We start from the raw sequence: 13791 nt of genomic DNA, 5'->3' as shown, positions 1-13791 counted from the left end.
GTTTTGAGAAGCACAATATAGTTGGCACTCTATGATAGTGCCCTCCTATCTAGGAGAAAAGTGCAGGGAGAGAGAACATAAGGTAGAATTTACATGAATTTAAACATTCTTCTGGTTGCTTGCTTAGAGAACTTAAAATGTTAAGATGTCTTTAATGTTACATAAACAAATGTGATTACTTATGTTAAAGACTAACAGTTCCTTGTGCATTATTAACTGGAAAAGCTCTTTCTGTATCTTTGCTTTGTAGTGTGACTCAGAATTGCATTGCAAAATCAGAAAAAAAATCTGACATTCCTGATATTTCTAAAAATGAAAAACAGCTGCTGCTGTCTTATTCTCCTTTTATTTTTACAAATGAAACTCGATCAGTTTTTCATTATATATCATGTAAAAATAAAGTACAATATCATTCTGATTTCTTCCCATCTCTCCTGTCCAGGTAAGTTTTTAAAGTGCCCAACTCAATAATAAGAAATGGATATTTATAAAAATGGAAAAAAAAAAAAAAAAGTTACAGGATTAAGTGGGCTCTTTCAGCTCATTATGAAGCCCATCAGTCTGTTGTTAAGACTGGAAAACTAGAAGAAAAGTGCTAGAGCTACCATTGCTTGAACTTTGAAGAACTTAACTGTAAAACGAGAAAAATTAGACATTCCTGAATTATTGGAATTCTGTTTGAAAAAAAACTCTCATCTATTGGGACACCAGAGAATATAGCTGCTACAACCATCCACATAAAAAGGTTATAGCTTGGTAAAATGACAGCATAAGTTTGCAGCACATTGCATCTCTCTGGCAGTATTGGTAGGTAAGACAAAGTATGGGAAACTGGAGATAACTGATGACTTAGTGGAAATAGAACAACATCAAATTTCAAGTGGTGATGATCTAGTTTTTCTTGGGTTTGGAAGTCAAATAACTGCCAGATGATTGGAGTGGTTCAGTGGTTACACTTAGGAAAACTCTGCATGCCGGAGTTAAGTAATAATAATGTAATACCCTGAAAGATGCCCGAGAGCCTCTAAGCATAAAGGTTCTATGTGCCATATAGTGAAATACATGGTATAAAATCTGAACACCCAGGATTTCCATCTCTTTTACATCCATTCTCTGCTGATGTGCTCTAGTAATTCCAGGGCTTACATATATATCTGATGTGTGCTTATCATTAGAGTAGGTCTTGAATGCATTGAGTCAATAGACTTAATAACGGAAAATCTACATTTTGGTGCCAAAGAACTGGCATGTTTATCTCTGATGTTTTAATAGTTTTTCAGTGAACTGAATTTGTATTTCCATTGTCTTTTTCAGAAAAAGTCTGAAAGACATATATATATGTTAAAAAAAAAATCTGTTTTCAATCATGCACACAAATTGCAATGTGGTATGCCAAGAAATGCTGTCTTGTTTTGAGTAGTATATTATAACACAGCCTAACCCTCATTAGTGCGTGCAGTGCTTGTGAAGTCTTTTAAGTCATCTGTGCCTCCAAACCTCTGGCTCTCATATTTAGTTCCTTCAACAGTGTTTTGAACAGAAATATGTCTCTCCTGAGAGTTCTGTTTGAAGACATTAACCTGACAGTATTTTACTTATATATAGGTGTGTTCCTTGATGATAATGCTTGTAAATGTAAAGGTCTGAGCAAGACATGGTTTGTCCACAGGGATAATTTTTTTTCCTTTATATCATAAGTTATCTGAAATATACCTGATTAAATTGGTGCTTGTTTTTCAAACGTTAGCTAGTTTTGAAGCATTACATCTGTTTTAAATTTGAGGAACTCAACTACGTCTACTTTCTCTGCTATAAACTTAAGTTAATATGTGCTTATACTTACCATGCAGTATCAGGCTGCATCTGACAAGTTATATAGTTGGAGGTTTAAGCATCTGTTTTAAAGTGAAATATTTTAAGGATTTTTCAAGATTACATCCCTGGTAGTTGGGTACAGAGTTTTGTAGCATATTGACGTCATAGGGAGAATGGTGGATTTCTTTGGTTCATCCAAGACAGAATGTTTTAAACTTTTTGGCCTATTATAATAGTTTTAATAATACAGAGCTCATCCCTGTATCACACCAATTTAGTTGCTACCATGAGCTCCACTCAGTCGTTGGACAAGCCCATGGTGCACAGCTGAATCATGGGAGTTCAGATGCATTCAGGTTAACGTGAAGTCAGAGAACTGTTTACTGCTTGTTTACAGCACTGCCTGAGTGTTGTTGGTCTCCTTTGTGTTTCTGCTCTCCTTTCTATAACAAATAGGTATAAATAATCAATTTTTAATTTTTTTCTAAGAAATGGTTCTTTGAGATTTCATTTTGGTATTACCCAGCTTAACTCTCTATTCAGAGTTAAGAAACAGCTGCCTGTTTTAATTTTTCAGACCCTCATTCTAGTAGCCAGTTACAAGAAATGATTTCTCAACTTCACTTTTTTGTACAAGTCAATTGTGGTTTCAGATCCGATATATATAGTTGGTGTCAAACTAATTTGTATATGATGTTTCTTCCAGATTTCATTATCTTCTCTTAAGACTGCATGAATTTTGTGGCAAAGAACTTTCTCTTTCTCACAGCTGCTGCCTGTTATCCAAGGAGTATTTTGTTTCTATTCCCCCTGAAGTACATCTTTTGTTTCAGGGTTTCTATTTCATCTTATTTTGCTTTCCAGTTTAATTTCCCAATATGATTGTCTCTTGCGTTTTTCGGGTCAGAATGTTTGCTTGATTTTCTTATGTGCAGTTTGAGTGGGTTTTTTAGTGCCATCTGTTTTACTATGCTGTCCCCCAGAATTGTTTATGCAGTTTGGCAAGATGCATATATTTTATAGCGATACTGTGTCTCAGCTGTTCAAATGTCAAAATACATGAAAGGCATATATTTTATAGAAAGCTAGATATTTAAAAAAAAGCAAAAAATATGTAGCCTTTATACTACTATATTTTATGTGTTTGATTTTATCTGCATGTATTATTTGCATTTGATTTTATACTGAATGTATTTTATCCTGGTCAGTTGTCCTGGATGTACAATTTAAATTATGGGGGGTTTTTTAATTGCTGATATTTCTAAATAATTTTTTTTAGACACTAACTTAGGAAGCACTCACTTCACAAGTGTTTTCCGCTTGCAATTTGTCCACATTTGTCTACAGCATAAAGTAATGTTCAACATGCCCTAGGTTTTCTTAAATGCCAGCAGTGGTTTCAGTGTTGATATGAATTAGACCATCACAACTGGGGGAGGAGTCGTCACAGTGCTCACTTTATGTCCTCTTTCATAACCTTAAGAAGTAGTTTGGGTTTTTTTTTAGTTTGTGCATTGTTTGTGTGGGATGCCAAATTGAGAGGGTTATAGACACATAGCCTTACTAGCTTTGGAAAAACCAAAGGTGAGTTAGAAGCATTTTAATTTTCTCACAATCTTGCTGTTTCCACTTACACCTGGAGTTGACCCTGTTCTCCATAAGGAAATAATTAAGAATCCATGCCTACTTGAATCTTGACTTTTTTCTTCTGACGTTTCTTTATTGAAACAATCATAGCAATTGGTTTTTTTGCATGAAGAGAAGGAAAGAATTGTAGAATATTAAGTACATAATTTTTAGTTGGGCAGGTCTGGGGTTTATGCCAGGCTCTGCTGTAGATCACTCAGGTAGTTTGGGATGAAACACTCCATTTTTCTTTGACCATTTCCAATCTGAAAAATAAGCATTTACTTCACACTTCTTTGCTTGGCTAAATTAATTGTGACAGGTTAGCCCAAAGAAACTCTATTGACTCTTTTATACTCATTAAATATGGTCATCTAACACTTGCAGAGTACTAGGCTTTTTAAAGAGCTTGTAAACTTCTTAAAATGCTTGGATAGTACGTATTTTTTACCATGCATGTAGTAAAGAACAGCAAATAATCTATTTTTGTTTGAATCTATGACCTATTTTGGAACAGATAAAAGACAAGCCAAAAGACAAGACAAAGTTAATGTGGAAATGAACATGAATCTAAGTGAACAAATCTACTGGGAAAAGGATAGCTTTGGTCCACACGTACAAATAAAATTAGAGCACTGTAAGTACCTATAGTATTTAGAAGAATCGTGTGCTCTTCCCTGATGCTGGATTCAAGGGTCTGTGGTAGGCAGTGGTGAGTTGAGTCAGTGCTGCTGCCAGCAACGCAAGCTCAGCTAGGCTTCTGCCTTCTACTTGGTGTAGTTCTACATATGAGCAAAAACATTGCCCATGTTGCCATGGGTGTTCAGTTTCATAATGTTCTTCATAATGTTTCTGTGTTGGGTTTGCATGGCAAGATTTTGGTAGACGAGTTGGCTGTCAGGGTAGCTTCTGTGAGAAGCTGCCAGAAGCTTCCCCTGTGCCAGATGGAGCCAATGCCTGCTGGCTCCAGGATGGACCCACCACTGGCCAAGCCCTTCAGCAATGGTAGCAGCACTTCTGGGATAACAGAGTTAAAAAGGAATGGGGTAGGATGCACAGGAGCAATTGCAGCCAGGGAAGAGAGGAGTGAGAATATGTGGGAGAAAGAGCCATGAAGAAGGAGCAGAGGAGGTGCTTCAGGCACTGGAGCTGAGGAGGGAACAGCAGAGACAATGTGTGGTGAACTGACCCACAGCCCCCCATTCCCTGGGGTGGAGGAGATAGAGAAAATGAGAAGTGAAGTTGAACCTGGGAAGAAAGGAGGGGTGGAGGGAAGGTTTTTCAAGATTTAGTTTTTAGTTCTCATTACCCTATTCTTTTTTGATTGGCAATAAATTATATTAATACTTTCCAAGTTGAGTTTGTTTTGCCCATTGTGGTAATTGATTAGTGATGTCTCCCTGTCCTTATCTCAACCCATGAATCTTTCATTGTATTTTCTCTCCCTTGTTCTCCTGAGGAGGGGAGTGATAAAGCAGCTTCACTGGGTACCTGGTTGACCCACCACGGCTTTCAAGATGAATAAATATCCAAATACTTTCATGGCTGAATTACCATGACAAAAGAAAACAATGTAAATTAATATAAACTGTGGCAAGCATTGTAAAGAATAATAAACAAGTTTGCTTTGTATATCTTGATGTTTTGTAAGAAATTGTTCAGTTTTAATTCTGTAGTTCTATCACAGAACATGGTCTTGATGAGTTTTTGCAAGGGTTTTAGATCTGTTAAGACTTTTTTTTAGCTTCAAATGGAAATTTTTCATCAGCCTATTTTAAAAGTTGTATAAGATCCAATTAAAAAAAATTTTGCTGAAGCTAGGACAATTTCCTGAGATCCATAAAGAATTTATTTCTGTAAGAACTTCTCACCTGTCATGCTATTTTGTAACTGCTACTTCATAACACCTGTACGATTATTTTGGTGTTATGTTGAAAATTGTTAAAGCTTGAGTGAAAACAAAGTAATAGTTTATTATAAAAATGACAGGTTTTGGCAGATGATGAGTAAATAATTTGTCATCATTTGTCATCATTAATGTGAGACTCAGCAACCAACCCCTTGCTGTCAGGAGCTGAGAGACGGCAATGCTGCCATTAACAGTTGCATCCCATACCAAAGTCTTCACCATATCTGATGGCCACAAATCACATGCTGTGTGTCTTACAGACATAAAGCAAGAGAGAGAGCTAGCTGCATTTCACAGTCAGAAAGCAACTTCTCTCAAGTCTTGTTCCAAAGTAGTATGAGGTCATGGTGTGGACTTGGGTGGCAGCCATGATTTGGCACCTTCAACCACCCTGCGACTTCACATTAATCGCATCTGTTGTTATGAAGGACAGCTGTAACTAGTTAGAGTTTTGTAAAGAATGTGTGGATTAACAGGTTTTCTAGTTGTTTGTTTGGTTTTTGCTGTTTTTTAATAGAGAGCTCTTCTCCCAAGCTGCTGTGAAGGATATTGCAATGACATCTTGTTTTGGCTCTGAACTGGATGTTTTTTTTTTAATGCTTACTCTGGTTAGTATTGTCTGTGCTTTTTTTTTTTTTTTAATTGGGGTCTTGTTAACATTTGACATTAAATTGCACTTTTAGATAGTTTAGAAACTAGTATGACATTCTCCAAGGCTGGTTTCTGTGTCGTGGTTTTTGACATGTACTGCATACTTGTCAGTGGGGCTTCTGACTCTCTCCATTTCAATGTCATTGTTTTAAGTAACTGACTAATGACAGATGCAGCGCCACCAAGCATTACCAGTTTGGCAGCACTCTCACACAGGTGAAGCTCTAGTTGTTGTCCTTACAGTAGTATATGCTTCTACTTACAGTCTTATTTTCGATGAGATCTGTAATGAGGCAATTCCCTTTTGTGTAAAAGTCAACTGAAGAACAAAAGTATGACCTCTTTCATTTTACTGATTATAACTACAGCAGAGCGGGTACAGACAAAAGTAGTCTTGGAACAGAAAGATTAATCAGCATAAAGTGATGGTCAAAAGTCTCCATTTCATGTTCTGGAATTAATCACAGGTTTCTGTCCTTTAATTCATCCTGAAGCTCTGCTGTCTCAGGCGTAGTACCAAGGCATACCATTCTGCTTCTGCAATCCCATCTGCCTCGAGACTATGAGACAGTTTCTCATTCTCCCGTTATTACCTGCATTGTATGAAGCAGGTTCTACCCACACAGGCTTCTACCTGATGTTTACATCACACTGCTCCTTCTTTTGATCCTGTGGTGCTAGGTTTCAGAGCCATTCCATACTTCTGACCCCTTTTTCAGCACATCTCAAAACTTTAATTGTGAATCTGCTTTTATCTTCACAACTTTTTAATGTCCATTCTCTTCACAGTCATTGCCACGTTTTGCCAAGTTTCTCTTATGTGGGGCTTATATGTGTGTTTGACAATAGATGTTTTTAATATTATTTACAGAAATAATGCACTATTTACCAAGATAGAATGTTAGAGGAGACTGACTTCAGATGGTTCTGTATGTAACTGTCATGGTTTAACCCCAGCCAACACCAAGTGCCATGCAGTTAGCTGCTCACTCACTCCTGCACCAGCAGGATCAGGGAGAGAATTGGAAGAATAAAAGCCAGAAAACTCACAGGCTGAGATAAAGACAGTTTAATAGGGAAAGCAAAAGCTGTGCACAATAGCAAAGCAAAACAAGGAATGAATTCAGTGCTTCCCACGGGCAGGCAGGTGTTCAGCCATCTCCAGGAGAGCAGAGCCCCATCAGACATGACAGTGAATTCAGAAGACAAACATCATCACTCCAAATGTCCCCCCCTTCCTCCTTCTTCCCCCCACTTTATGTACTGACCATGATGTCACATGGTCTGGAATATCCCTTTGGTCAGCTGGGGTCACCTGTCCCAGCTGTGTCTCCTCCCAACCTCCCATGTACCCCGAACTCCCTCACCAGTGTGGAAGTACAAACAGCAGAAAAGGCCTTGGCTCTGTGTGAGCCCTGCTCCGCAAAACAAAACATCTCTGTGTTGTCAACCCTGTGTTCAGCACTAATCCAAAATACAGCCCTGTATTAGCCACTGTGAAGAAAATTATCCTACCTCAGCCTCAACCGGCACAGTAACTTCAATCTTCTCACTGCAAAGTGTGACTATACACTGCTCTGTTGCTTTCTTCACTTTGCAGTGCCTCGTTCGCACACTGAAGGAGGAAGAACGTTCCTGTAGAAAGTACTAGCACATTCTTGCATAAAAATATTAGTGCAAAATAATACAAGAAGTAGCAGAAGTGTGTCAGAATAAAGGTGTACAATTCTAGTATCTAATTAAACATTCAAGGGACAGGAGTGGTGGGGGGAGGATGTTCTTGCTTGTGAAAACAGTTGACGTTTGTTAAGGTTTTTTTTCTTCATTGTCTATATTGCTATAACGTTTTATATACTGGAAAATACTTGACGAAAAATAAATTGAGCATGGGCTGTGACAACAAAAAACAAAACCAAAGCAAAACCAAAAAACCAATGAGACATTTTAGAGAATGTGAATATCATATTGTATGTTTGTTAACTGCTGGCTATCAGTGTGAGTAGTGTTTGTGAAGTATTTTGCTGAAAGGAAAAAAATGTGGTTATTCCATATGGATTTCTCTATATATGCTTAAAGCCTTTCTATAAATATTTGAATTAAAGGACACCAGATGTTGCACAGAAGCTGCTGCTGCTTTCTGAACTTCATGGTATATTCTTTCAAAACCACAGGAAGTAGCTGAGGGAAAAAGTGTATTAATTAAGTTCAGAAATAGATTTTCCAGCTATAGGAAAATCTCCAAAGAAAATAGCATATGATCTTCAGAAATGTGAGCATTCTGTCCCAAGAATCTGGTGGCAGCATGCAGCACTGTCTGGGGATCAAAATTCAGATTCCAAGTTCTCAGAGCTAGGCTAGCCTGGAAATAAGCCAGTCTGTGGCCCTTGGAAATGGACCCATCTTTTGACCTGTCCCTTCTGGTGAGTGTTCATAGTTCTGTAGACAGTCTTCAGAAAAAATATTTTTCCAGTTTTTCTTGACCTGAAAAAATAATGTTGTAGTAGCAGAGACTTGAGGGAAGGGAAAGTACTAGAATTCCGAGATGCTCTACGCTTCAAACATGAAATATGGCTGACCATAGAGTATATTTTATAAGCTCTAAAACTGTGGCAAAAGAATTACAGAATGGGATTTGTTTTGCACTGGTTGAGGAAGAAGATTTATCGTTGGCAAACCAATTAAATGCTTCTGCATTTAGATGTACTGACTCCAGTGTATTTGTAGTGCCTTCTTTTGCTCTATTTCCTTGAGACCAAAGCATTGAGAGTGAGTCTCCTGCACTAGCAGTTGGTGGAAGTGTCCCATCTATCTTTGTGCAATGAATATATAACTGTTTATAGTTACATGGTTCTGCTGTAAGAAAATGGACATGCAAACAAGTAACATTCAGTGTGGCGGTGCAGGTGGCTCCAGCCACTGTTTCTCCTGAGGAGAACTAAGACAACCACCTATGGTGGTCAGCAACCCAAGTTTGGCATGTAACTTCAGTCATGGTGAGAACCCATGATTCCTTTGTTTTGTCTTTTGCATGTTTTCCCCTGATTGGTTAATACTTTGTCTCCCAGTGTTATGTATGAAGTCAGGCATATTCATTTCCTGTCTTTAATATGTATTAGTTCTAGAAAGTTCCTTGTTCCTCGATGCCCCATTGGATCCTTTCCTGAGTCCCTCCTATGTGTTGTTCCCATTGGTTCCCTTCCTGTCAATCCCACCTGCTTGTCTCCATCCCATTGGCTGAGATCCCCTTCCCCACCTATTCTGTACCCAGTATAAGATCCCTGGACCCTCCCACCAATTGGCCTCTTCGTCCCTGTCTTTACGTGGGAATAAACCTGCATGGAACACGTATGGAGAGTCCCCTGTCTTTACTTCTTTGCCTTTGCCTGCATGCCTGCTTAACAGACACAGGGAGATACAGCCCCTTCAGGGTGAGGAGCTCTACCCCTTTTTCATTGTGTGTTGGGCACTGAGTGCTGCCTTCCAGAGGGGTTTCAGCATTGACCTCTGGGCTTCTTTGTGTCGGCACGCGAGGGGTAAAACCCCCTTCTGCCAGCTCCCAGTGGCTGAAAACCCCTCAATTCACCACTGAGCACTCTTAAGTGGATCACATCAGCTACTTGAAATGTGAATTGCTCATGTTTTGGGTAGCATGTGTGTCCTGGTGGTTTGACCCCAGCCAACAGCTAAGCACCCAGCAGCTGCTTACTCACCCCACGCCTGTGGGATGGGGAGAGCATCGCAAGAGCAGAAGTCAGAAAAACCTCTATCTTGAGATAAAGACAGTTCAATGTGTGAATCAAAGCTGTATGTGGAAGGAAAGAAGAACAAGGAATTTATTCACTACTTCCCATTGGCAGGTAGACGTTTAGCCACATCCCAGAGAGCAGGACTTCACATAATGGTTACTTGGGAAGATATATGTCATAACTATAAACATCTCCCCATACCTTTTCCTTGCCTCAAGTTTTTATTGCTAAGCATGACTTGAAAATGACTTGATATTCTTTCGGTGCATGTGGATGAGCTGTACCCAGGGATGTTTCTTGCCTGTTGCAGGAGTAGAGCAAGAAACAGAGAAGGCCTTGATGCTGTGCAAGCACTGCTTAGCAGTAATTAAAACATTGGTGTGTTACCAACTCTAAAATGTTTTTAGTCACAAATCCAAAACACAGCACCATCTTGTCTGCTACAAAGCATGTTAACTCCATCGTAGGGTAGAGCCAGTACCACTTCTACTCATTCCCTGCGAGGTAACACCTGTGGCTTGGGCTCCATCTGCTGTGGTGATTGCTTAGGACAGGAGAGGCAGCATGCTCTGTTGAGTTGATGGCCCCAAAATCAGCTCAGGTTGGGTCACAGGGCACTTGCCTGGTTCTTTACGAATATCATCATCTGTTGGTGTTCTGGTGGCTTCTGCTGTGATACCTCTGTAGCACAAAGCTCAAATCACAGAAACAATTTGAACATTTATGCATTGCAGCATCACTAGGAGGAAGAGAGAAAGGTATGTCTTTTCCACTCTCCCAGAGAATTCAGCTCCAGGCTTTAAGAAATCTTCTTGCTAAATCTGTATTTTACAAATGTGTTAGACCTACTTTTCCTCCTTTCAAAGAAGAAGAAAAGAAACAAACAAAAAATCACACAGAAAAAAACAAAACAGAAGACAGAGCTGTCTTTGGAAAAGTCTTAGATACTTTTCATTTTGTTGTTCAAGCAGAGCGATGACAAGAATCCTTTTTTTTTTTTTTTTTTTTTTTTTTTTTTTTTTTTTTTTTTGTCAAATTGAAGCAAGAAGATCATATTTCTTCTTTGAATCAGTTTGCAGAGTTCCAGTATTCTATCATTTCACATCACATTCGGGCTTGTCTTTGTGGTCAAGTCAGACCTTGCCTTTCAGTCACATTTTACGTATATTCCTTCAATATCTGCTGTGTAATTATGCCAACTTTTGTGGCATCAATACGGTACTTCTAGCAGGCTGTTGCATTCCTTCAAGCAGAATGCCTTCTACCAGTATGATGATCTTTATTTGGTGGGTTCATGAATTTTCTTTGCTCTTGTATGAAATAGTAAATGTAAAATCAGTGAACGATGTGTCTGGTATGCTTTAAAAAAAAACATAAGTCACGTTATCCCTGTTCGGTACCTGAGAAATAGCACATGTATGTCTGCTACGTTTCTGTCAGTGTTTAGGCAGCCAGATTTTTCTGCATTTAGAATGACGGTAATGCATGAAAAATAAAATACTGTTAGTGTCATAAGCTTTCCTCTTGTTCAGTTCATGGTGAGAATCACATTAGTACGCATTGTAGCATAACTGACACAGACCTGTGTAAGTTGACTGTTCTGTTGACCTCAAGCCTTTGATTTTTTCCTTTGCAGCCAAATTGTACTGCAGCTGAGCGAGCCATGGCAAGACTTGCAACACACCCCACCTTGAAGCCCAGATTTCTTGAACTTAAAGGTATGAAACATTTTATTGAATTGTTTATTACATCTGTAGCTTACCGGTGTGTTACCTTGTTCATGTATATTTCTGGTGTGAACAAAAGCAAAAGACTCACAAAACTAAAAGCTCTTGTAAAAAGCCTAACTAGCTGCAGTGAACCAAGCCACAAACTTGAAACCATTTATATTGGTTGAAATGGGCTTGTATGTGACAGTATACAGTATGACATTTATTTAATACAGGGTGTTGAACAAACAGAGCATATAATGGGAATTCTGAAAATCTGATAGATGCAATGGAGTATTTCTAAAAGTAGGAACATAAATAGATCATTACAGCTGGGTTGTAAAAGGTTTTACAAATTACTTTCTTAATCTTCCCTGAAAACTGTCCCAGGAATCCTTAGGGTATCTTTCCTGATTATTTAGGTTTTCTCTTTTTCTCTTGAAACTGGAATTTTCCACCTAAAATTGATGTTTAAAAGGGTCAAGTCCTAGCAGTAATGTCACAAAGTTACTTTCTTAATAACAGAGCTATCAAATACCCATTTAATTATATATGAGCAATTTAATATTAGTTTGCAATTTTACACACAAAGTGAACATGATTATCAGCTGCAGATTATTTTTGGAAAGCAAAGTTCACACTTCAACCCAAATCTCACAGCATATTCAATAGATAATATTTTCAAGGTTTTTTCCTTCACTTTTGTTGATACTGTATTCTAAGGTATTTCTTGCCTCATGTGTTCAGGGAATAATTGATAAGGACATCCAAAGCAAGCTCAATACAACACATACAAGTTGTAAAAATGTTTTATTATATAAAAATAACTTGCATAAATTCATGTGTAGCTGAAACAAAATGTTTTTCTGCCCTTTGTACAGCTGCTGTTAAAGCTTTTAAGGATGCAAGAAAGAACCCAGACAAAGCCACTCCTATGAAAAAGGATAAGTCAGAAGAACAGCCTAAATCAGCGCAACATTCCAAGAGCAGCTTGGATGACCAAGCTCCTAAGCTACCTCAAAAACAGCAAGGATGTGAACACAAAACGAAGCCAGCCATGAAAATAGAAACTGACAAGGTGGTTGAAGAACTCTGTGAGAGTGAATCTGAGCAGAAAACTGTGGAAATGGAGGGAGCATATAGTCCAGAAGAATCTTCATTTCAGGCAGTAGAAATGCAAGCAGTCACTCAAAATAAAACAGGAAAGAAACTTGACTATCAAAAAAGGAAAGAAAATCTGAGTATGAACAAATTAAATGCAATAAAAGAAATAATTGATGATAGTGACCAAGAGCATCCCAGTAAAAAGGAGTACTTTGATGATAGTACTGAAGAGAGGTTTTATAATGAGTCATCAGATTCTGACAGTGACAGCAGTGATGACTTCTTCATTGGCAAAGTAAAAAAAAAGAAAAAAGTAGCAGCAGTTAATAATTTTTCTTCAACAAAAGAGAAGGATAGGCTTCAGAAAAACACAGTGAAGACAGAAAAGAGCACAGTGCCTGGGATAGCACAAGATTTGATCATGGAAGAGAGAAAGCCACTTGCAAAAGCAAGCAAGCTGGAATCAGTGTTCTGCAGTTCGTTGTCTACCACCAACCAGAACTCTCAGAACAGAAGAAGGTAAACCTTTTCCCTGTGTTATGTTCTCCATTCCTTCCCTCCTTCGCAGTAATGGAAATGATTGTGATTTTTAGTAGCCCTTATTAAACAAAGAGAATTTCAGCCCATTAAACCTTAGAATATTTTCACAGAAACTACTCACCAGTCTTCTTAAGCTTCCTTGACAGTGCATATTTTTTATATTCACAGTAGTGCTGATGGATGCATAGCATTCCTAACTAGATCTACACCCAAATTCAATCACTTCTGAATACTTGTCTTTCTACTTCTTTATTAACATGGGTGCAGCAATATTGACAAGGCTTGCATGTTGTGTTTGAAAAGTTACAGCCTGAGTGTTTTGGTGATGATGATTCTTTATTCACAGGTGTTTGTAATCTTACAAGTTCCTTAAAAAAATCTTAATTTATCTTTTTTTGTTTTTAGACATGCTAAAGACCAGCCTCTCAAAAATGAAAGAACAGGTATGTATTACTTAACCTGGTAAAATTATGAGAGAAAAAAACATTTTGAAATTCTATTGTTTCTGCAGTCTAGTCATGATGGGCTGTACTTTGTTTCTTTTCAATTATGTGGCACATATTTTAACATTTGTTGTTAAAGTGGTCAAACCACTGAGCTCTCATTTTAGTCTGTGGATATTGTCTGCTATTTTATATTTTTTCATATTAGAAGTACTTGACATAAAGTTTACACAGGAAAGTGCTTTTTT

The 13791-nt window shown here is 38.1% G+C and overlaps 1 protein-coding gene across 1 annotated transcript in view; it reads left to right on the top strand.

Annotated features, from left to right (window-relative positions):
* SRFBP1 (serum response factor binding protein 1) overlaps positions 1-13791 on the top strand; it is a 68986-nt gene that overhangs the window by 52487 nt on the left and 2708 nt on the right. Inside the window, exons 5-7 of the mRNA XM_048290647.1 lie at positions 11384-11465; positions 12338-13079; positions 13506-13543. Of these exons, the coding sequence (XP_048146604.1) occupies positions 11384-11465; positions 12338-13079; positions 13506-13543 (862 nt within the window). The remainder of the gene's footprint in view (positions 1-11383; positions 11466-12337; positions 13080-13505; positions 13544-13791) is intronic.

The sequence above is a fragment of the Corvus hawaiiensis genome, chromosome Z (genome assembly GCF_020740725.1).
Source record: "Corvus hawaiiensis isolate bCorHaw1 chromosome Z, bCorHaw1.pri.cur, whole genome shotgun sequence".
Taxonomy (NCBI): domain Eukaryota; kingdom Metazoa; phylum Chordata; class Aves; order Passeriformes; family Corvidae; genus Corvus; species Corvus hawaiiensis.
The sequence above is the reverse complement of the archived record's forward strand: the minus strand, read 5'-3'. Positions and strand labels throughout refer to the sequence as shown.